The 24,322-nt window shown below is 56.7% G+C and overlaps 1 protein-coding gene across 1 annotated transcript; it reads right to left on the bottom strand.

Moving 5' to 3' along the window:
- Positions 1-22: 22 nt before the first annotated feature.
- On the bottom strand, positions 23-3,977 carry LOC117652372 (alpha-soluble NSF attachment protein). The gene is made up of 5 exons (XM_034397233.1): positions 3,784-3,977; positions 3,047-3,243; positions 2,643-2,908; positions 2,385-2,558; positions 23-2,304 (listed from the first exon to the last, which is right to left on the bottom strand). Exons 1-5 carry the CDS (start codon positions 3,873-3,875, stop codon positions 2,155-2,157), a joined length of 879 nt encoding a protein of 292 aa, XP_034253124.1. The 5' UTR covers positions 3,876-3,977; the 3' UTR covers positions 23-2,154.
- Between the last annotated feature and the right edge of the window lie 20,345 nt (positions 3,978-24,322).

The raw sequence follows: 24,322 nt of genomic DNA, 5'->3' as shown, positions 1-24,322 counted from the left end.
AGGACTTGAAATTAAAACAGCATTGCCAGGCCAAAGGTGTATTTTTTCAATACCTGCTGGGACTATACAAGATAACCACTTTGATTGTGCATCTTCTAATTTAACTGATCCTGTTAGTGTTGAATATGATAACAAGAAAGACGGCCTAACCTTATTACATGGTTAAGGCAGCATTGGTTACATTTACAGATATGGGCCAATTAGCCGTGACATAGACATAAAAACAAATTAGGAAAAAAAATCAACAATGTAATATTTATTTACATACCATAAAGTACACATTATCTCCAGTTCCTTTAAGATGAATCCACGCCCTTTCCAGAAGGGGCGAAAGCAAAAATTTCATGAATACAAAGAAAATAAATAAATAAAAGCCAGTGATCATTAGGAAGTCTCAGACACTCAAATCACTCCTAAGAGCACTCCCTAAAATTATTTTAGCAATTATTTTATGCATACAATCATGACTCAATACACATTACATGTTAAAAATCCTACAGAACATGGTGGCTCAATAAATCCCTATAAAAATGTGAGGCAGTATGAAAGTTGCACAGGAGTGCATGACTCTTTGAGCACATCACATTTATTGATGACGAATTCTTCCTCATAATGAAACTGCATACTAAGCAACTACAAGTGAAATATTTAGAGAAGGAGGAACAATGCACTCATCACATCTACGTCACTTATTACTTACAAAAAGTATATCACAAAACGGAAAGAAATTATCATAGCATGGATGACTCCTGAACGACTGACAAGCGCATGGGATGCAGCTTAGTCCAGTCCAACTATAACATTCAACAGCTTATTATACTGCTACCATAAAAAATGTAAAAACTTAGATGTTGTATGTATAAACTGTAACATTCATAAGGAAACAAATTAGGTTGTGGAATATTAAGCAAGGATACAAAGATAAAGAATCTAAATTTAAGGCTTGTATGAACGCCGACAGACATGAGTCAACATGAATTACCCTACCCACAAAATAATAGGGTGGCTTCCTTCTCTAAAGCTATGCTGCACATGGACAGATTAAACGCACTTGTATGCTAATAGATATGGCCCAAGGTCCTGTGAGTTAGATTAGGGCATGCGTGGTGCACATTGCTCCATCCAGGAATCATATCCGGACTAAACAATTAAAAGAATGAAATAGCATTTACACTCCACACAACAACATTAAGAGAATGAAGAGATAAGTATCCACATTTGAGTCATTGACATGTGAATTGTCTCTCATGCAAAAACTCAAACCAACTAATTTATCCCAAGAGTTAAATCTACCCAAGCAACAAGAGAGTTGCAATAATTTAGAATGACAAGAAGATTGCCACATGAAAATTGTGGACAACTCATTGTCAGACAAAATTAAGGGGGCCTTGTGCAATATGGGTGGGTTCAATGCCATCCCATATTACAATGATGATCAAAACAGAATTTATAAAGATTCAATTTATTCCCTTTTGAACGACCCAACAAAACAAATGTTCAAAGAATCAAACACAATGGTCCAATAGTATAAATCAGCATTGGAAGCCTGCCTTTGATTGGAGGTTCATTTTATGAAACACAGGGCTTTATCCAGAATATACATGTACATGATATAAATGGTAACATGATGTAAGGCAAAATATAATAAACCAGTGAATGTGTCTGTAATGAATCCTGCACACTAAACTACTTTCCTATCATATTAAGTAGTTAGGTGAGATTCAGCATTCAAATGACAACCAAAAAAATATACACACATAACACAAAAATAAAGTAAAAACAAAAATACAACAGTAACATAGGCCTCAAAACCCAATCAGTGCCTCGGCCCTACATACCCATGTCAAGAACCAGACTTCCACAGATGTATAAAATTTGTAATTCAGGCTTGTAATATAATGATCTAAACCTAAAGGAAAATGAGTGGAATGTACACTCACCCAAAATCAAGACAGTTAGCTCTTGGTGAGATCTGAATGCATACTTCTAATTTGGAACCATTTGAAAGGAAAATTATGAAACTAAAATTTGATTGGGATTAGACTTACAGTAAAAAGCAGCATGCAATTTTTTTTCAGATAACTGAACTTGACCAAACTTAACAAAAAAGGCGAGAGACACACACACATACCTCAGAGGAGCAATTAAACCTTTTCAGCGAAGGTCAGGGTTATCGTTGACCTGTTTCTTAATACGTAGCAGAATTGACGTGAACCACTGGTCTAGTCGTGATATTGAGTCGTAGTCCCTTACTGCATCTGTAAAGCCATCAGCGTTCTGTTCTTCCATGTGCTCGATCAATGTCTAGAAAAATGGGAGCAATCAAATTAGAGATTCTTATAAAGAGGTACATGATTTCAAACATAAAATCATAAATAAAATACCTTGATGAATTTATATTCTCGGGAATCCTGAAAGGCTGGGTACAGTTGGTTGTACCGCTCCAGAGCATGTTGAGCATTAAGGATATCAACACACAAATGACACAATGCTGCCTTGAAGAAATACTCTTTCACACCATACTTCAAGAGAGACTTGTTCAAAGATGAAGATGCAACCTACATTTGAAAAGTTAAATATATTGTAAAATTTGTTTCAGTTACTTAATTATACAGAGAAAAAGGTTCAAACAAAATACCAACCTGCTCATAAATCTGAATGGCCTTGTCATAGTGTTCAAGTTGCGCGGCATATTGAGCCACTTTCAGGATGCACTTGTTGGCAGAGGAACTGCTCTCTTCTCCTTGGAAGAAGTCAGCAGCCTGCTCATAGTGCTTCACAGCCTTTTCTAAGTCGATCGCCTCCATTTCATAGATTTCAGCAATCGACTGGTGGTGTCTTGCTGCCATCGTGAAGCGACCCATGTCAGTGTAGATTTCAATTGCTTTCATCAAACAGTTTGCAGCCTCTGCACAACATACATTAAAATGTTAGTAAAGGCAGTTAAATTATAATTTTAAAACATTGTACTGGGTGAGAAAACATTTTGTACAAAACACCACACAGCACATGAACTGAACATAGGAGTAGGTAAACAATAGCATACCGTTGGGGTCCGACTTTCTGAAGCAATTGGATGCATCCACATAGTTTGTTGCTGCATCATGACGGCTCCCAGCTTTGAAATGGAGGTTTGCAGCTTTGCAGAATGCATTTCCTGCAGCGCTCCAATTCTTGGCCATTTTGAATAAATTGGCGGCTCGTTGGTAGCAGTCGACAGCATCCTCCACTTTAGATGAACCACTGAAAATATTTTTAAATTGATTGGAATGTGTTATGACAATGAATTTATATGTGATTGAAAGGGGTGGTCGTACTTTTCCACCACTCAGACGAAAGCTAACAACCACCCGTATAGATAAGGCCAAGTCATAAGGACTTCAGTGACACATAACCCCCTCCTTGACCTAGTGCCTGACATACTAAAACAATACACAGCAAAGGCTCGTTGCTTTGGGCTAAAAAGAAAAAAGAAAATATAACTCCGAGAAAAAAAAGGAGAAGTATGCAAGCATGTATTGTCCAAAATTTATGGACATAAATGAGACACTGCTGACATGGGAATTGGCATGTTTTTCCTTGTCAGCAGATGCTCTACGTCGTCACCAGGTGTAACAGGCAGTAACAAGATGGAACTCATGGGAAAGTACTTTAATTATATAAAATGAAATTAATAAATAAAGCGCCAAGAAGGGCTAAACAAGCGAAATTAGAAGTGTCAAACAATAGCCCCCCCAATGAAAGCTAAATAGGCGTCTGCTACGATGGACACTGGTTACTCACCCAAATAAGTTTCCGAGGAATCCTTTAGATGAATTCAATTTCTTGTCGGCTTCTGCCATCAAGGCATTAGCCTTTGATTCGTTGTCAGCCATTCCTAATGGATTTTTGACACGTAATTTTTCAACACTTCAGGGACACTTCCTCCCCCTCCCTTATTGACGATTTAAGTCCAATCGATGCACCTAGAGGGCTCTGCCTTCGCTGCCTTCCCCTTCCACACAAAATGGGGCCAGGAAACAAAACCCGATCAGCTCAAGTGTGCAACTAAATTTTGTATGTGAACCTGCCTCTTTCGATTCTAGCGGAACAAGAAAGAGGGCAGCGAGTTTAAATCACTTTCATTCAGGCACAGGTTAAAGATACTTGGGACCTTTCCGTAGGGATAGATACGACAAGAGCAAAAATCCTCCGCACCCGTGGGAGGGCAAACGAGACACAGCACATGGCGCAAAAGATAGCCGCTGTTTCCGGGCGCGGGATTTAAACGTAGATGGGACTGTGGTGACTTGCGGCGTGCAAATACAATTTAAACATTCCCTGGTTCTCCTAATTTTTTTCTGTTTCTTGAAACAAATGTAATTGGACGTACGCACTTCGTCCCAGGATTGTGTGGAATCAAGTTATAGTGCAGGGACTGGGTGCGGGCGCCCGACCAAGCGAGGGTAGGCAAGCCCGCCGCGCCGGGGTGTGTTGCGGGGCAGCCTATCCGGCAGTCCGCGGGCGCCAAGGGCTTCAGGTACTGAAGGCAAGCCCTTCGACCTCTGCAGGGCTTGACTGGAAGGCAGCGATATTTTCCACTCGCATCAAATGGGCGGGAAAACTGCGCAGACTGACGTTTGTTCCGGTTTGGCGCGGCGACAATTTGCCGGTTTGTCTGTGATCTGCTCTGCAGTGAGTGCGTGGCGGACACCTGAGCGACCAGCGCCTTGCCACGGCTTTGCCGACGCGATTTATCTCAGCCAATCAGTGGAGTTCAAGTTCCCCTCGGCGTGTCGTTGTCCCGGCTGTCCTGCCGCGCCCCGCCGCCCTGCCTTGCATCAGAAACTGGACCACATCGCCTCAAGGTCCGGCGGCCGCGCCGCACCACCACGCCCCGCCCCGCCCCGCCACGCCCGACGCGGCCCTCATGCTCCACCCGCCTGTCAAAAAAGCTACCGGGTTATTGAAACCGTGTCGCCGGGTGACGAAAAGGTTAAGGTTCCCTTCGAGGTTCCCTTGCAGGCCGCAGGAATGTTGATTCTGGAGGTCGGTGCACGCGGGGCGACGCGGGGCAGCGCGGGGCCTCAACGCGGAGCCTCGCCCGGAGCCTTGCCCGGCGCGAGACTACGGCCGCGACTTCCTCGACGCGTTGCAAAGCCCGCAGCCACGCTGCGGCGGTCCCATTCGGTCATTTTGATGCGGGTGAAAGTATAAATTGCGCGACTTTACTCGAGGCGATTATCGACATCGCTTTTCTGCCATCGACTGCACTACCAGTGCACTACCAACAATAGCTACGACGCCACGTGAGAACAATGCCTGGCCCTCCCCTCCCCTCAGTCCCTTTACCTCCCCTCCCGCCCCTGGCGTGCGCTGCGCGCTGCGCGCCGCTCGGAGCTCGTTGCATTTTCCAACAGACACATGATTCGATTCGATTCGGCCTACTCCGCTCCGCTGCGCCACGGTGTGCCAGCAGGGCGGCACGCTGCAGGGATAGCAGCCCAGCGCGGAGCGCGCCCCGATAATCGAGATATCCACTTTACTACTGTGTGTTTATTGTTGGCAGCATGCGAGTTCTGCGGCCTACTGGAGTGGAAGTGTGTGTTCCAATTCGCGTGGCGATTCGCGCGGGCCTCGCGACCGCTCGCGACGCAACCCCGTAAATGAAATCCAGATCGCTGCTTGATTAGGAAACAATAATAACACAAGCCGGCGGCGCGGCCCGGCCCAGCCACCCACATCTCGACAACAACTGCCATTTTTTGCTGCATTGCGCCGCTCTCAAAAAGTGATAGGTGGCTTTGATAAACGAGCTCTTGCATGTGTGTATAAAACCTGTCTGTCGGCAAGCTGTGGGGGCGGGGCGGGGCGGGGCGGGGCGCGTGCAGCACTGGGGACAGACACCAAAGAGTAATGTGCGCTGGCGGCGCGGCCCGCCGCCGACGCCATTTTTCGATGTGGGCGGTTCAGTTCCAGAATCCGTCCCGATACTGTCTCAAGTTGAGCGTCGTGAGCCAGGGCAGGGCACAGTAGACTCAGCGCACCTCGCACTTTTGCAGTGTGTCGAGGCGCACCGTCGTCAAATGTGTCACCGTTTCCACAACACTGAGGTGGTTGACGCAGGCTGTCCAATGATTGAACTCTCGCCGGTCATCTTTGCCGACCTACCGCGCGCATGGCGCCCGTACGCAGGACGCGGTCGTAAAAACGAACCCGGTCGGAGGGGCAGAAAAAAGAATACCAACTTGATTCAAGGAATGCGGTTTTGTATCGGATCCGCTCCACTTCGTTTTGGCGTCACTGTAATCCTATTAGGTAGAGCGACTCGTGGTGCGCGAGGCGTCGCTCGGCCAGCCAGCCGGACGTCCTCGCATGGCGAGACTCGCGAGCCACCCAGCCACCCTAAAAACGCGAGAGTGGAATCCCCCGCGCGGGGCAAAGGTCCCCGAGTCCCTGGTGTCGCGGCGTGTCGCGGCGTGGCGACGGACTGCCGGCCGGGGTGTCGCAGCGCGCCCAGGATATTGGCATGGCACGCCGCCAGGGCGCGCTGCGCTGGGGTCACCGGGGCCACGACGCCGTCCTGCCCGGCCAGCACGGCCAGCCCCAGGACGGCGGCCAAAGGACGGCCTGCAGCTCGGCCTGCATGCCGAGCGCGAGGAACGGCAAGCGGATGTGGCCAGGCTACGCCAGGCCGGGCCCGGCCGGGCCGGGGGTCAGAGGGCTGGCGATCGACTACGAGATGCCTCTCCGCAGCGAGCTCGTCGCCAACAGTCGCGAGGCGGTTTTCCTGCGGGAAAACGGCCCTCGAGAATGCGGTGTGGGCGAGTCTGTGTTTCGACAGCATGTACTTGCAGGGTTTATCTCCGATGGTGGGCCGGCTGGGCTGGGTGGGCTCGCTCGTGCGGCACTTCGGAATAGAACTAGCCCCTCACTCATGTCGCCGGCCGGGCCCCGGTGGGCAATGGTGGCAATGGTGGGCATTCCCCCGCGCCCGCCGCGCCCCGCGCCCCGCGGACCGCCTGGCCGCCGCGCCGCCGGACCGTGGGATATGCGACGTGCGATTCTCGGCGGCGGACAGCAGGCGTCCGCCAATGGCTCGCATACACGGTAACGCACATGCCCGCGGTCGTGTGTGTCTGGGGAGGGCGTAGGCTGCCTCGTGCGTCTCTTTATGAACCGTAAACAATTATAAGGGTAATTGCTTCCAAGCATGCCACCCAGCCGCCTGCGTTGCCTGCGTTGCCTGCGCCCATCGCAAGGGCTGCGTGCGGGTCGTCGCGGGGCTCGGCTTGCACTGCGCGCACGCACAGTGGGCCATAAGACCGGTGGAGGCGGCCAAAACTCCAGACGCGTTTTCAGCTCCAGAGTCGCTCAATGGGACTCGAATTGAACGTGTGACCCCACCAATGGATTGCTCTCCAAACGAGGAATCCATTGGTGGGGTCACATGCTCGGTTCGAGTCCCATTTAGCGACTCTGGAGCTCAAAACGCGTCTAGAGTTTTGGCCGCCTCCATCGGTCTTCTGGCCCACTGTGGCGCGCCGCGCGCCTCGGACGCACGCGTGTTGAACACGGCGCTGGACTTGACGCGGATGCTGTAGTGCGCCTTGCGAGTATTCCGGCATGACCAGCATGACCCGACCCCCGCCCGGCCCCGGCCCCGCTGACCTGCGACCTCGCGCCGGCCTGCATGCTGCGGCCAAGGGAGCGAGTCCGTTCCACACGGCGCCGCTTGGCGTCGGCTTGCCGCGACAAGGGCACGGACTGGGACTGGTCTGACCGGAGAGTGACCGCGCCTCGCCGCGCCTCGCCGCGCCGGACGATGGATAGAAAACGTGTGTGCGCGCTGACACTGCTGACACTTGTGCGCGAGGCGCGAGTACACTAGCAGGAACCCGAGCCGTGAGATTTCCATGGCGCACTGCAGGGCGTCGCGGACGTGCGTCGGACGGCGGGGAGCTCCCTCCCCGCCCCGGCGGGATCCTGGATCCGCGTGTCCTTGCGCGGCCGGATCCGCCACGCGTGCCGCCATTGGCTGCCGCGAAGGTCGTCGCCGTCGTCGCCACCGCCGCCACCGGCAGCCCGTCGTAAACACATCGCGCGCCGCGACCGATCGCCGTATTGTCGTTTGAGTGGCGCGAACCGCGAACAGACAACCGACCGCCTGGCGGCGCGGGGCGGCCCATTTCCCTTTCCCCGCTCGCGCCGCTGATTTGCATACCTCGTTCCTCGGCCGTTTGTTGTTACTGCCGGCAAAGTGTTATTTCTCGCCGGAAAATGAGCAATACGAGAACGGGTGCAGTGGCCGGCAGCGGCAAGGCGTGGCGACCGGCGCGCCGCGCCAGCATGCGCCAGGCTGGGCGTAGGGTAACGCGACCTCGACCCGAGCGCGCCGCCCCGCCGGGCAAGTGCTGCCAGTGCTGGGCGTGGGCGTGAGAGAGAGCCTTGGCGGGCCGAGCTTCCAGTGCTGCAGCGCAAAACAAAGTCACACACGCGGCGAATCACATTACGTTCCCGATCACTTCCACCGGCAACCTCGGCCGGCCTCGGCCAGAACAAGCAGACCGTCGCCGTGGCCGCGGGCCGCCCCGGGCGTGTCTCCCGGAAATGCCGCCCGCGGAACCCGCCCCGCCCCGCCCCGCCCCGCCCCGCCCAATCCAAAGGTCCGGCAGCAATCACGACGCCGCCCCCGCCGAGATGAGGGCCGCGATGTCGAGATGGTATCGATTTGAGGCACGGATGTATGTGCGCGTACGTGCGCGCGCGCGTGTGTGCGCGACGCTGTAACTCTACAAAGAGACTGCGCAATAAACGCGCCGTCCTTGAGGCGGTAACGCCGCGATTCCGCGCTCGGAACGGATAAAAACTATCCTGAAGCGGCGGGGGGCGGCGGCGGCGCGAATCGACCAATTTCTCATACTTCAAACTGGCATAAATGGACGGCGCTTGGACTTGGCAGGGTCGCCGGCTGGTAGGCGCTGCTGCGCGCACATGTGTCGGAGACAGGCTGAGAATTTGGACTCGGACGCACAGGGCGCACAATGAATCCGACACGCACGCACGCACGCACGACGCCGTTGGCTTGCCGTTGGTGTGCCGTTGGCGGGCAGCTCATTGGCGGTGGCCCTGTTCAATTAGTGCGGCGGCCACGGCATCCATCACTGCGCCCTATCTAAGGCCTGCACGGCCTGCACGGCCTGCAGTGCGTTGGACTCTCCGCCCCGCCGCCCCCTCCGCCCAAGGCCGCCCCCGGCCCCAGCGTCCCTTTCACGCGGTCGCGTGGCCTGCGGTGCGGAGTCTCTTTCGCACCCCTACCAAACGGTCCGGGAGTGCGAGAGAGACGGTGTCCCGTCCCGGCTCCAAGGCGCACTTCGCTAGGCGACAGACCAACTGGACACGAAAGTTCCCCTTTTTTTGGTCGGTCAATTCAGTCCGCTCTGTGAGTGTACGTGTGAGTGTGCGTGTGTGTGCGTGCGGTTCTTTCGGTCGGTATTGTCCAGGCGGCCGTGGGCCTGCGGCCTGCGCGTTGTGTTTTTCTTTTAATCCTCCACTTCCGCGTGGCCGCGTCGCCACACCTCCCTTCATCGACGCGGCCCTGGCGTGCCGTGGCGTGGCAGTGCCCTGGCAGTGGCGTGGCCGCCTCGGCCGCCCCAATTAGATCAAACACGCCGCCGCTCGCCGCGTTCGCTCGGTTCGTCGACCGCCATTGTTTGAATTCGTGGCGCCAAAATCCGAAGCGGCACGACGGCGGCGGCCGAACGGTTCCCGAACGGTGCTGAGCCGGTCGGGCCGCAGGTCCAAGGGTGCGAGGGAGACAGACGAGCGCTTTCGGAGCGGCCCGCGTCCTCACGAGCGGAAACGCGGCGTCGCGGGCGGCAGCGGTAGCGGTAGGGAGCAGGGGTGCGCCGTGCGCCGGGCGGCGGGCCGCGCGTTCCGAAACCCCCAACGGCTTTCTATTATAACGAAATGATGATGACGTAAGGGCGCGCTTAATCCGGCGAAGGGTGTGCGCGAGGTGTGCGAGGCGCCGTGCGTGGCGAGCGGGCCGCTTTGACGAAACGGAGAATGAGTCACACCGGCAACGTCATTTACGGAACGTGCCTGCCTTACATTTTTTTTTCTTTAAAATTTCACCGAGCCAGTAGCCGCGGTCCAGCGATCTACTTTGCATAAACAGAGCGAGTCGTCAGCAGGCCCCTCCTCGTTCCTCCGCATCGCTCCGCATTATCTGCAGCGATTAGTGAAGGCAGTATTAATTAATTGCCTCAGGACCGGCCCGTGAATTTCGCTTGATTGCAGTGGGGATGCCAAATCCGAGCCCTGCAACAGTGCAGTGCCGCCGTCAAAACGCCCCGCCCCGTTTTGCGTCACTGCGGCGTGGCGTGGGGGGTGGTGGCGTGGCTTGGCGTGGCGGCGTGGCGTGGCGTGCGCGGCGTGGCGTGGCGTGGCGTGGCTTGGCGTGGCGCGGCGGCCGGTCGTGTTTTTAATCGTGAGCGGTAGCACTTGCCGTTCGGTTCTAATGAGCTGACCAGAAGGGCAGGCGCGCGCCTGCGCCGCACGGCGGCCAGTGCAGACACCTCTCAAGAGTCGTGTTGGTTGTTTCTCGGATCACAAAGGGCGGGGAGGTTTCTACCGAGCAATGCCGTTTTCCTTATTATCGCACAGAGTCAATTAAGGGGCACGGCCTTAATGAAATGTGACGAGGAGAGTCAACGACAGAGCGTTGATGCGGTGCGCGTCCAAAAAGATTGCCTTTAAGCTTGGAACCCACGTTGGAAAAGATATGGTGTTACTTTTAAGCGGTTTGAACTTGCCACAGGGACAGCGCGCTGAAAGAAAAAGATAACATTACCTTTAAGCTTGGCACAAGGAGCGCGCGCTGAAAAAGATAATATTACCTTTAAGCTTGCCACGGGCACCGCACGCCACCTGGAAAGAGATACTCTGCTGTTGGTGATTTACCGTCGTGCCGCGGCGTTGCCCGCCAGCCTCGCTAGTTCCTCTGGTTCCCATGGTGACGGCGCGGTGGGCGGTGGCGGCCTTCGACACCGCCGCCACTACACTCGACTACACCACTACACGGCCATTATACAACGACGACGCAAGCTGAACGACACTTCATACGGTCACACCGCGTAATGCCGCGCCAACGGAATTAAGGCGAAACCGAAGCAGAATGTGTGGTGTGGCGCGCACACGTGCCACCCGCCCCGCCCCGCCCCGCCCCGCCCACGCTTGTCCAGCACGTTGTCCAGCGGCGCGGCGAGGCGTGCCCTAGATAGCCCGGCGACCAACACAGTCGCGATCCGCGGCGAGATACAGTGCGCGGGCCGCGGCTCGGCACCGCCATGGCACCGCCAAACCAGCAAGCAGCACCACAATGCCTCTTTGAACCGGAGAAAAGGATCAGAGAGGGGAAAAACAGAAAAACGGCCCAGTATGCTCTGCCACGGCGGGCTGCCGGTCAGGCCGGGCTCAGTCCCGGTCGCGCGTTTGAGTCTCCCCAACCGCCTGCAGGTGCAGAGGGTAGGCAGCCAGGCAGCTCGCAGGGTGGTCAGGCTCGGACTGGCCAGGGCAGACAGGCAGAAAAATCTGCCGGGGCCATTCGGGTTTGGGACCAGTAACGTCAGAGAGTTGGTCAAAAAGTGATTGAATCTCCGAAAGTAGCCGTTTTCGCTGAATTTGAGCGGCCACTGTGTCCAATCTAGTTGCCGTAAAAGGCCTCCCTCGACGTCCTAGTATTCTTAAGACCCTACTCTTTCATGCCCTGTGTCGGGAAGACGTTGACCACAACGATTTTGCCTTTGACCGCAACGATTTTGGGACCAAAGTTGGTCAAAAAGAGGTCGAATATCGGAAATTTGCTGATTTTGCTGACTTTGGGCGGCCACTGTGTCCAATCTAGTTGCCGTAAAAGGCCTCCCTCGACGTCCTAGTATTCTCAAGACCTTACTCTTTCATGCCCTGTATCGGGAAGACGTTGACCACAACGATTTTGGCTTTGACCGCAACGATTTTCCGACCAAGTTTGTCAAAAAGTCGTCGAATCTCGGAAATTTGCTGATTTTGCTGACTTTGGGTGGCCACTGTGTCTAATCTAGTCGCCATAAAAGGCCTCCTTCGACGCCCTAGTATTCTTAAGACCCTACTCTTTCATGCCCTGTATCGGGAAGACGTTGACCACAACGATTTTGGCTTTGACCGCAACGATTTTGGGACCAAAGTTGGTCAAAAAGAGGTCGAATATCGGAAATTTGCTGATTTTGCTGACTTTGGGCGGCCACTGTGTCCAATCTAGTTGCCGTAAAAGGCCTCCCTCGACGTCCTAGTATTCTCAAGACCTTACTCTTTCATGCCCTGTATCGGGAAGACGTTGACCACAACGATTTTGGCTTTGACCGCAACGATTTTCCGACCAAGTTGGTCAAAAAGTCGTCGAATCTCGGAAATTTGCTGATTTTGCTGACTTTGGGTGGCCACTGTGTCTAATCTAGTCGCCATAAAAGGCCTCCCTCGACGCCCTAGTATTCTTAAGACCCTACTCTTTCATGCCCTGTATCGGGAAGACGTTGACCACAACGATTTTGGCTTTGACCGCAACGATTTTGGGACCAAAGTTGGTCAAAAAGAGGTCGAATATCGGAAATTTGCTGATTTTGCTGACTTTGGGCGGCCACTGTGTCCAATCTAGTTGCCGTAAAAGGCCTCCCTCGACGTCCTAGTATTCTCAAGACCTTACTCTTTCATGCCCTGTATCGGGAAGACGTTGACCACAACGATTTTGGCTTTGACCGCAACGATTTTCCGACCAAGTTGGTCAAAAAGTGGTCGAATGTCGGAAATTTGCTGATTTTGCTGACTTTGGGTGGCCACTGTGTCCAATCTAGTCGCCGTAAAAGGCCTCCCTCGACGTCCTAGTATTCTTAAGACCCTACTCTTTCATGCCCTGTATCGGGAAGGCTATTGACCGCAACTAGTTTGGGAGCGGTAGCCTCACAAAGTTGGTCATGAAGGGTAAAAACATAATGATGATAGGGGGCCTTTTGCGGTCTCATCCGCTGGGGCCTTTTGGGGGCCAGTCCGAGCCTGAGGGTGGTCGGAGGGGGTTGCCGAGATAGGCTGGTGGGAGGGCTGGTGGCTCTTCACTGTGGCTCAGCGGGGGTGATTTGGAGACACCCTGAGGACGCTTTGACTGCTGCGCTGCCAGGCATGCCTTCGTCTCGCCTTGCTTCCGCCCCTCGGGATCCACATTTCCACGAATCGGCGTGGAAATTGATTCCGTGACTGCAGCGGCGGATGCCACTGGCCGGGCTGCACCTTCGGTCGCTCGCGACGCCCAGCCCTGCCCGGCCCTGCCCCTGCCCCAAGCCGTGTCCAAGCCTCGGCCCAAGCCCCCACACTGCCCTCGCGGCCTCGCGCGTGAGTAAGGAACACACAAGATTAGCTAACCTGCATTCATGCAAATTTCGCCGCCGCGCCCCGCCGCGCCCCGCCCCGCCGGGCTGTTAGGAGCGCGTTTTCGTTGAGCCCGGTAAATCACGACTTTATCTCACTTGTCCCCTGGTCACCCGGACAGGGCCGAGGCGGCGCGAGCGGCGCGGGGCGCGGCCCGCCGGACTCCAGACTCCAGCTGTCTCCAGATTACTCCCATTTCCTACTTGGCGCACCGTTTAACGAGTCCGACACTGTGTGTTAAACAGCGGCACGAGTCTGCTGAAAAATCCTGAAACAAAACAAAACCAATTTAGAATGTTAGAGAGTAGGAAAGTTTTTAAATGTTAGGGAAGGGCCAAAGGCGGGACCATGGACAGTGCTTTCCTCCGCTTATACACACGGGCCAGCAGGATGATTCTGAGCGTCGTTTTCATCGCTCTGCCTCTCTCGCACTCATAAGGTGTCCTACACAGGTGCGAGAGAGACAGAGCGACGAAAACGACTCTCGGAATGAGTCTGCAGGCAGGGCCGGGCAAGGCCAGGCCGAGCCGGGCGCCGAAACGAGAGCATTGCACGTTTTGCCTTCTTTCCTTCGCCTTTATCATCGTTCGCTCCGATTCGGTGACCGGTTGGCCGGTCCTGCTACAACGAGATAGGCCGATACCGGGCGGCCGTACCGAATCATGCGATTGGCCGCCCGGCCCGGCCCGGCCAAGCTTACTGGCCCAAAGCTGGAAATGCGGCCCAATGTGGGTCACGAAGATCGGTTTATGACCACACCAACACACGTGAGGCAAGAGGCGAGCCGCCACCCGCGGGGCACGTCAACGCCACTGGGGTGGCTTTTCTACCGGGGGAACACCTTCGCGAACCGCTTCAAATATTATTTTAACTTTTTTGTTTGTGACTGTGAATTAGTCTCACTCCCTAAGGAGTGATCGAAGGAGGGTCAAGCTCGCGCAGTTAGCCGGGCCGCAGAGTGGGCCAGAAGACCGGTGGCGGTAAAAGTCCCAGACGCGTTTTCAGCTCCAGAGTCGCTAAATGGGACTCGAACCAAACGTGTGACCCCACCAACAGATTGCTCTCCGTTGCTCTCCGAACGAAGAATCCATTGGTGGGGTTACATGTTTGGTTTGAGTCCCAATTAGCGACTCTGGAGCTCAAAACGCGTCTAGAGTTTTGGCCGCCTGCACCGATCTTCCGGCCCACTGTGGGCCGCCGTCTTAGTGGGTGTCCTGCCAGACGGAAGAAACGCAACACGTCTGGCGTGCTGGTGCCCCGCCGCGCCGCGCCGTGTGTTCCGTGTCCGCGCCGCCCGACCTTGGCGAATGGACAGCACGGCGAGAACACCCTCGGACCGAGAAAGGGGCATCGAGTTGGAGGAAATTCCCCCCGGAAATGAGCTGGGAATTGTCTAGAGCTGACACACCCGCGAGGGCAGCGCGGAAAAAAATAATTACCACACTAAAAGTCCTGGGTACAACCAGCATGCCACATCGCAACAGCTTCTTCATTGGTTATTCCCCCCCCCCCCCTCTCTCTCTCTGCGTCTCATTTTCTTTCTGACCCACCTGTGCCGACCGGGCGGACGCGTCAAATTTTTCATACTTCGCCCTCTTGGCCGATCGGCGTGCCGCCTGCCCGGCCTGCCCGGGTCCAGCCGCCAAGTAAAGATGAAATAATAAATGGAACGCGTTCTGCAAATCAATGTGTATCTGAGGTGACGCAAGGCGGGCCGCTCGGCACAATGGCGGTGATGGCGGTCCACCCACCCGGCCAGCTTGGCCAGCTCGGCCAGCGCGCCCAGCCGGGCCCAGCCACCCACCGGCCAGTTGCGCCAGCCCCGCCAGCCCCGCCAGCCCCGCCAGCCCCGCCAGCCCCGCCAGCCCCGCCAGCCCCGCCAGCCCCGCCAGCCCCGCCAGCCGCGTTCAAAAGGCGGCTCAAGTGTTGCTGCTGGCGCACGGGCCAGAAGCGGCCGGAGGAAACGGCGTAACCACTGCAAGGCGCTGCAAGGTCACGGTGCAGAGAAAAGGGGAAAAGGGACCCCCCCGGTGCCCGACCGGCAGCCATCAACGTTTGTCTTGGAAAATGCGCGTACGCCGTAAAAGGTACTGGTGAGGCCCGCTTCAAAAACGAAAACGATGTGGAAGTCTCGTTCCTTGCGAGGATAATGCTTTCCTCGGCCTCGGCGCGCCTCGTTGTCGTTTTCCGCAGCGCCGCCACGCCGCGGACGCAGCCGACCTCATCCTGGGCGTGCTGCACCTCGTGCCTCGTGGCACTTCGTGGCACTTGGTGCACTCGGACGCGCGGCTGCGTGCGAAGCGGTGCGAAGCGCGAAGGCTGACCTGCGCTGTTTAGCAAGTGGGTGAGCTGACCGCAACGCATGCACTGCATGCACTGTGTGCAGGATGCACTATGTGCAGGAGGCACGGCCGGACAGACTCTCGTCATGTCGCGGCGCGGCGCAGGGACACTCCTGCAAGTGTAAAATCAGAGTGAATTAAATGTACCTCCACTTTAGGAGAAGATGTTCAACATTCGAGATTCGTCGTCACTCCGATCGACTTTGCGAGGCCGGTGCTCCCAAACTAGCTGAGATCAAGGCGTTCCCGAGGGTCTTAAGAGTAATACGATACGACGTAGAGGGAGGCATTAAGCCTCGATTGGACGCAGTGGCCGCCCGAAGTCAGCGGATTTGACGCTCCACCTCCAGCGGGCTGCAGCGGCCACCAGCGCCGGCAGCTAGGCAACCAATCGGACACCAGCTCCGTGCCCCATTCATCTGGCCAGTGGTCCAGCAGAGACGACCAACGGAGTTTATCCCTAGACTCTGTGCACTTTTCGAAGTCTAAGTTCATGCATAGCATCACTCTGAAACTTTTGTCAGTCACTGTCTGTCTGCTTGTTCGTTTGTGAGTCTGTCTGTCTATCTGTCTGTCTGTCTGTCTATCTGTCCGTCCGTCCGTCCGTCCGCCGACCTTTGTCTCGCTGTTGCCATTGCGCGCAAGGACCAACACGCTTCACTAATTTGGCTGGTCACTTTGACCGCGAGCAAGGCCGACTCGGTGGTGCATGTTTGCGAGAGACAGCGTGAGAGTGAGAGAGAGAGAGAGAGAAGAGAGAGAGAGAGAGAGAGAGAGAGAGAGAGAGAGACGGCGGATCGATCAACGTCTCCTCTGCTTGTCTAGCTCTTCTTTTTAGAGCGCTGGAGGCCGCACCTCACCTCGTGGGCCGCCGTAGGCTCGGCCGTAGGCCGCTGCACGCATGACCGTTTATCGTCTGTTGACTCCAATCGGACTCCAGCACCACCTATCTTTTTTTCGGGTGCGGTGACACTTCTCGGATCTCGAACTCTAATGTTGTTCGCGTGCGGAAGCACAGCGGTTTTCAACTTTTTATTTTCAGCAAAAAAAAAAGTTGTCTGCGCATTTTGCACTTGTTTTCTGCTGTTCTCCTCGCAGCAAAACGCCATTCCCTTATAGCCTTACCTCCCCGCTCTCCCCCCCCTTCCTCTCCCCAGCCAGGTCACGCGTTTCGAGGCGCAAGGCGCGAGGCCCCCACGCCCAGGAATTCGCTCTGTTCTCCGTGACAATGCACATGTCCGACGTGATCGCCTTCGATCAATCGCCATGTCTTAATTACCCGAAACGGTTGCACGACCCGCGGGCGGTTCAGGTTAGGTTAGGGCGGGTCAAGGCGAGGGGCGGCGCGAGCGGCGCGAGCGGCGCGAGCGGTGCCGTCTCAATCAAAGGTGCAAACAGATACGCATCGCACTCGCGGCAACAATACGGCGGCGGGGCGCCATGCCACGGCACCGCCACGACCGCCATGCCGCTGCATAACAATGGAGAGAGACAATACGATTTAGAGGACTGACCCGGGGCTGGAGAACAAAACCAACTCTCGGCCCCCACCCCCCGGCCGTAGTCCTCGCTGTGGAAAAAAAGGGCCTATTTTTAGTATTATAAGGTTGGTTTCTGGACTAGAGAGTAAAAGCAAGCTGACACCTTCATGTGCCTTGTACTGTAGTTTTAGGAATATTTAGAGGATAAAGGTATCATCTGATAAAAAGAATGACACTAGTGGGATATTGCAGAAAGGTATTTGAGTCATGTGGGCCTAATGAGAACCGAAAGGTTCGCCTGCACATGCACAGGTGACCCGCGGAGCCACCAAAGTCAAGTTGGAGGTGTCCTCTCCTCAGCTCACTGCTGGAAAGCAGGTGACAGACACTCCAAATTAGTCGGTGTTTCTGGCAGCAGACTGACTCTGAGTCGTTGCCGTCGCCCTGTCTCTCTCGCACCCTCAGGAACGCTCCCAGGAGTGCGAGAGAGACAGAGCGACGGAAACGACTCTCAGGATCAGTCTGCGGCATGATTTCTAGTTTTCGTCTGCGACTTGTCAGAATCGGCTCGATTGGACGGTCGTTGCGCGGCCCCCGATTAGAACGGAAAGGAGACGAGTGAAATGATGAATGACTGGGCAGTGGCGTGGCGGTGGCGTGGCAGTGGCGTGGCAGTGCCGCCCCGCGTCAAGCGCCCCGCGCCCCACCACACTCATAACACATTCTGCTCGGGGTGAGCGATTCGAGGCGGACAGGGCTGACGTAAGACGGGACGGAGCAGGATAGAGCACTTAGGCAGGGATTAGACGCCGGAAAGCCCGGGGACGGCCGGAGATGAAGACGAAAGAGAGGGAGGGAGAGAGAGAGAGAGAGAGAGAGAGAGAGAGAGAGAGAGAGAGAGAGAGAGAGAGAGAGAGAAAGAGAGAGAGGGCGGCCTGGCCTCCTCTTTGACACTTATGGAGTTGGCGACGCGGGGGCCGCGGTGACGGGCACGGCGGGCACGGCGGGCACGGCGACGGTGAAGGCCGCGATTACTGAGGACACTGATTACGTGATGGGCAGCGGAGCAGCGCGGCTCCAGAGTGCGAGGGAGACAGCGGCTAGCTGAGGCGGCAGCGACAGTGGCACGGCCAATTATTGCCGTGATTATCTGCTTTTTGGAACGCCGTTGGCCTTTGGACCCTTTTGGGGCGCCCGGGACAGACTGATTCCGAGGGTCGTTTTCGTCGCTCTGTCTCTCTTGCACCTGCGGGGGACGCCCCATGAGTGCGAGAGAGACAGAGTGACGAGAACGGCTCTGGAAGCAGTCTGCAGGGAGGAGGCCGAGCACCGTCGTGCAGTCGGTCACGAAGGCGGCGGGGACGCGCGGACGGGCCAGCCGCGGCCGAACAAGCTTCTGTTTTCGGCGGTGTCACGGACCGCAAACGGTCGCGCCTCTAAAACCAAACAAAAAAAATTTTTTTTAGTCTTTTATTTTAAAAAATTGAGCAGGGAATTGCATTACGGCGTTGAGATTTGGGTTAATGCCTCGGGCGGCAGGGGGTGGGCGACTTAGTGGGTGTGCCCCCTTCCCCCTCCCCCCCGCCGCGGCGCGGCGCGGCACGGTGCGGCACGCGGCGTCACAAGCAAGCCGTTCACCGCCTCATTGTTGTTCCCCCGTCACATTCTTAGCATTCCCCTCCCCCCTTACGTCATGATAGTTGTTACTCCGCGCACCTCGACTCACTGACTGACTGACTGACTGGATTGGGTTGCCCCCCTCCCCGCTCCCCCCTCAAGCCGCTGCAGGTGCAGGGGGCACAGTGCGGCCCCCGCCCCGCCCCGCCCCGCCCCGCCCCGCCCCGCCCCGCCCCGCCACGCCCCCCGTTCCGTGACTTACACCTTTCACTCGACGTAACAGAAGCAGGGCGGCCGACAACGGCCACTGCTTTCATTACCAAATCATATCAAAGTGCAGCGGCAGGCCATGGGTCCCTGCAAGCGAGTCCCCACGGAATCCCTTCGCCGTCAAAGCCCCGCCAGGCCGTCGGCCAGGGCAGATAAGGACCTCGATAGCGAAGGGTGGCTGTCTCTCTCGCACCCATGGGGCTCTCCGTGAGGGTGCGAGAGAGACAGAGCGACGAACCGATCCTCTGAACCGATCGGCAGGGCTGCTGGAAAGGGAAAAGAGGGCGGGGGGGGGGGGAAATCGCGGATCAGTAGCGGCTGCGGTGAATGGCCGTCACTTTTGTTTCACAGACGCGCGGGCGTGTCTCGTGTGTGTGTGTGTGTGTGTGTGTGTGTGTGAGATCGGCCCTCGTGTGACGGGGCGTCTCTCGACCATTCACGACTGCTTGATGACGGAACAAAACGGGAGGTGGTGTGCATGTAATCCATGTAATGTTGGCGTGTGTTGTGTGTTATGCACCGCTCTTCTCGGTACGGCCCGCCACGGCCCGGCAGTGCGGCCTGCTTGTCTCGGCGTTCGGGCCGTTCGGACTTGGGACGCGGGGCGAAGGTTTGCCGGCTCTGGAAATGAACACGAAAGGGTCTTAATGTCAGGGAAAAGGGCTCCGCTTGGCTCTGCTTCACGGTCTTACGTAAGGCAAGTGCTTTGGTGAGTGATTTTTTTTCGTCGCTTTTTTTCCCTTCCTCTTTTTAAAAGTCCGCGCCACTCGTTTAACGCCCGAGATATTGTTTCGAAGTTGGCGCCGGTCGGTGCGTATTTCAGGCTGCATTGCCGGCCACGCAGCCCGGGGGTTGCAAGCTGCAAGGCGCTGCACCGCACTGCACCGCAAGGCCGGCTTTGCTTTGTTGGTGCTTGACTGCGAGATTCATGATCCCTAGTAGGCGGCTGTGCCTGGCGGGCTGGCTGTGCGTTTGCGGCGTCGGCGGCGTCGGCGGCGTTCGCCCGGGTACGTTCCTGGATACCTTTGCAGGTTACCTTGCAGGTTACCTTGCAGGTGGTCTTGCGTGGCCTGTAACCGCAAATAAGCAAGCACCGCCCACCCATTCAGTTGCCCAGTTTACTGTGCGCCCTCAGCGGAGTCGAAAACACCGCCCTCTAAGTATCGCCGCGGAGAGAGAGAGAGAGAAAGAAAGAGGTAGAGAGTGAGAGAGACGGACAGCCGGCCACAGCCTGTCATAACATTAATCGCATAAACGGCACCGTGCGCGTTTCCCGCGCTTTTTACACACTCTATTGCATACCTCTCTCTCTCTCTCTCTCTCTCTCTCTCTCTCTCTCTCTCTCTCTCTCTCTCTCTGGCTCCTGATTCAAATACTTTATCGCCGCCTGGCATTAAAAAGTGTCTGAGTTTGGCGCGCGTGCACTGCAGTGCAGGTGCCAGTGGGGCACGCGATGCCGGCCGCCTAGATGGCGTGGCGGTGGCGCGGCGTTGGCGTTTTCCACAAAGCGGCACAAAGCGACACCTGCCCGTAAGAGTCGGTAATAAACTCGCCTCAGCTCACAGAGTCTGCTCACGAGCCCTGCGCGGGGCGGGGCGGGGCGGGGCGAAGCAGGGCGTTGGCTGGCGTAAAGTCGGTAAAGACGGCGCCAGGTTGGGGCATCTGATTGAGTTATTACCGTTCAGACCGCCAGCAGGCTGGGTCCGAACGGGGCTTTCGTCGCTCGGTCTGTCTCGCACTCCCGGGCGTTCCGAAAGGGTGCGAGGGAGACAGAGCGACGAGGTGCTGCTGGGAAGAGTGCGGCCGAGTTTGAGGCGTGGGGGACCGTGTAGTTGGCCGCGGTCTTCTTGGCCGGGTAACTACGGGCAGACAGGCCGCCCCCCGGTGGTGCCATGGTGCCACCGCCGCCGCTCACGCCACTGTTTTGTCAGGCGTTTAATTTTTACGTAACGCCACCGAGAAGTGATTAGCGTTTCGGGGAAGGAGAGGGACTGAGCGCCCCTGCCGCGGCATGCCTGGGCATGCCGGTGAGCGGCAGTGGTTCCCTCAGGAGCCGTTAAAACATTAAATGCGTGAGGTGGCGGCCCCGGTCGGCTGGTGGAAGGGACCAGCGCCAAAACCCACCACCCTCTGGGTTGCTCCAAAAAGCACCAACGCGACAAGTGGAATGAGACGACTTCAAAAGAAAAGCAAGCTTTGTTGCGGCGTAGACACCTTCTTAAAACGGGGCAAATTGTTGAGTTAGCACTCTCCGGTCCGGGGCCGGCCGGTCCCAAGGGCCTGGCTTGTCTTGGCGGCCGACCTTCCGAGAGGCAGGCAGGGCATTCGACGCCACGCCACGCCACGCCACGCCACGCCACGCCACGCCGAGCCAGTCTGGACGGCCTGGACCGGGACGGCCTCGCCCCCGAGCGGTCCACGCCTCGCCACGCCGCGCCACGCCGCGTTGATGTTGTTGATATTCTCATTGACAGTGGAGTCACGCCGGCCCAACATGAGTAGTTTAGTTAGTTTGGCGAGGGCGCCGGGCCGCGCCGCGCCGAGAGTCCTTAGAAAGGAAAGGATGTGCGAAATTGGAGTGTCGGCCCAGTCACGACGCGGCCACGACGCGGCCGTCCCTGGCCGGCTGGCGGCCCGGTCCTTTCGTCGCCCCGTCTCTCTCGCACTCGTGCGGCGTCCCGAGCGCCGTGTGGGTGCGAGGGAGACGCCGCGCGCCCTGCCAACGCTCTGCTGACGAGGCCGTGGAAGGCTGCCCCCAATCGGGTCAACATTTGAATGACACTTTCCCTGGCCGGCCGAAAAGCCGATACTGCCGTGGAAACCCATTCCGATTCAAACTCTACGGCCAGATTCCCGGTTCAGTTCGGTTCGCTCCGGCGCTCTTGGCTTGCGTCTCTGTTATGGGCCTCCAAGGAGACGGGGCGAGAGCAGCGCGACAGTGTAGCAGCAGACTGATTCCGAGAGTCGTTTTCGTCGCACTCATGGAGCGTCCCGTATAGTTGCGAGAGAGACAGAGCGACGACAACGACTCTCGGAATCGGTCTGTGGCAGTGTAGCAGCGGGGAGTGCAGTCCGATGGCTCCCGCCGTCCAGTCCATCCGCCGGGCATGCACCGCCTTGCCTTTCTAGCCATTGACCACGAATTTGGCCCGGATCGCGGCGGCAGCGAGTCGGCGGAGTTGCTGGACCCGAGAGGGGCACTCAGGGTGTGTCTGTGGTCGCGGCGTCGCGTCGTCCCGGCCGACACAAAAGATATCCGGGAGCGCTTTCACGAGACAGTAGTGGTTCGCCTCGCGGCCACCGCACTGCCATGGCACTGCCGCACTGCAGACTGATTCACAGAGTCGCTCTGTCTCTCTCGCTCCTGTACGGGACGCCGCACGAGTGCGAGAGAGGCAGAGCGACGAAAACGACTCTCAGTCGGCGGCGCTGACGGCCTTCAAATGACGCCAGGACGGCCCGCTTGTCGCCGCCAACAAGAACAACAAGAACAATAAAAACAGGAGGCGCGTAATGCTAGTGTTTTCCTCCGAGGCGTGACCGCGCCGCCATGGCGCCGCTGTTGCATTTCGGCGGCCGATCCGCGTCGTGCTTATGAACCGGCGAAGCAAAAACAAAATCAAAAACAACAAGGCTTATGTCACCGCCGCGTGGCGTGGCCGCGTGGCCGCCGCACTGTAGGGAAAGGACGCAAGGACGAAGGGCTGCGACGCTGCGAGCCCCTGGGGGGCCCTGGGGGCCCTGGGGGCGGCCTGCACCGCCTGGGGTACCCGCAGTGCCCGGGCCGCGCTCGTGCCGCCAATCGCAGCCGAGCACCCGAAGCCGCGCTCCTTAATGGGACGGAGTCTCGGACGGAGTGGCTGGCGACGGTGATGAAGTCCCCAGCATTAGCGCCCGCCCTGGACGCCCGTAGTGCACCGGGGAGAGAGAGAGAGAGAGAGAGAGAGAGAGAGAGAGAGAGAGAGAGAGAGAGAGAGAGAGAGAGAGAGAGAGAGAGAGAGAAGGGAAAATGGGACCTGCGCCCCGAGAGCCCCCTCCGTTGCCACCGGTATTGCCTTCGTGTGTGGGTGCGGCGGGAGCGAGCCGGATCTGGCCGGGCACACCTGCACCTGCACGGCGTGCCTGCAGCCAGAAATTGAATCAGAAACGACGACGCATTTGGGTTTTAATTGCCCGTCGGGGAGTCGAGGACCTTGAGCGGGAACGAGAGCGAGCGTGGGTGGGTCGGGTCACCAAACCTGCAGGACCGCTGGTAAAAAGGTGTAGAGTAACTAAACAGCGGACAGAAAATAAAACTTGGTGAGTCCAGCTGGAGATAAATGAGCGGACAGTCAGCAACTCTCGCTCGCATGCAAAATACTACATCATAGACATCGGACAAGCGAGAGAAAAAAAGGAGGACAGACTCAAAGCAGCGCCACAGCGGCACAAAGCAAAACGTAAAAAACTCTGTGGCCGATGCTACTGCCGACGGGACTCGAGTTCGGCCCGGAGTCCCGGAGCGAACAACTACACCGGTCTCGTAACTAACAGCGTCATGCCTCATATTGAATCCCGGAGGCTCGGCGAGGCACGGCAAGGTGGTGGACAAGCGCCAAACAAAAGCCATCGCGCGCGCACCTTGTAGCGATAATTTTTAATTTTCCATAACTCTCTCATATCGATTAATCTGACCCGAACCCGGACAGGCAGTCGGAATCTGGAAGTTGTACGGGCTGGTTTGACTTGCGGCGCGGCGGCGTGGCCCTTGCGGCTCGCGGGCGTTGCCGCGTTGCCATGCCAACATTGACCCTCGGCTGCCCTCGGCACTACACTGGTGCACGTGTGCCGGGGCTGCGCCGGCTGCGGGGCATGGGCACGTCCAGCAAGACCCAGAGAGTCGTTTTCGTCGCTCTGTCTCTCTCGCACCCATGCGGGACGCCCCACGAGTGCGAGAGAGACAGAGCGACGAAAAGGACTCTCGGAATCCGTCTGCAGGCCCTCATTACACACACCGCGGCGGAGCGCCCCGAGATCATTGTTTTGCAGAGGGGTGGTGCTGCCACTCCGTGCCATTCACTTTCACTCTCGTCCCGGTCGTCATGGAGGTCACGGCGCCGGGCAGGCCTCCGCCCCGCTTCGGCCGCTTCCCCTACCGGACGCGCCGTCCTGGCCCCTCCGCCACGGACGGCCTGC

This window comes from Thrips palmi, unplaced genomic scaffold (assembly GCF_012932325.1).
Source record: "Thrips palmi isolate BJ-2018 unplaced genomic scaffold, TpBJ-2018v1 HiC_scaffold_7, whole genome shotgun sequence".
In the NCBI taxonomy this organism is placed as follows: domain Eukaryota; kingdom Metazoa; phylum Arthropoda; class Insecta; order Thysanoptera; family Thripidae; genus Thrips; species Thrips palmi.
This window is presented reverse-complemented; position numbering and strand designations above follow the sequence as displayed.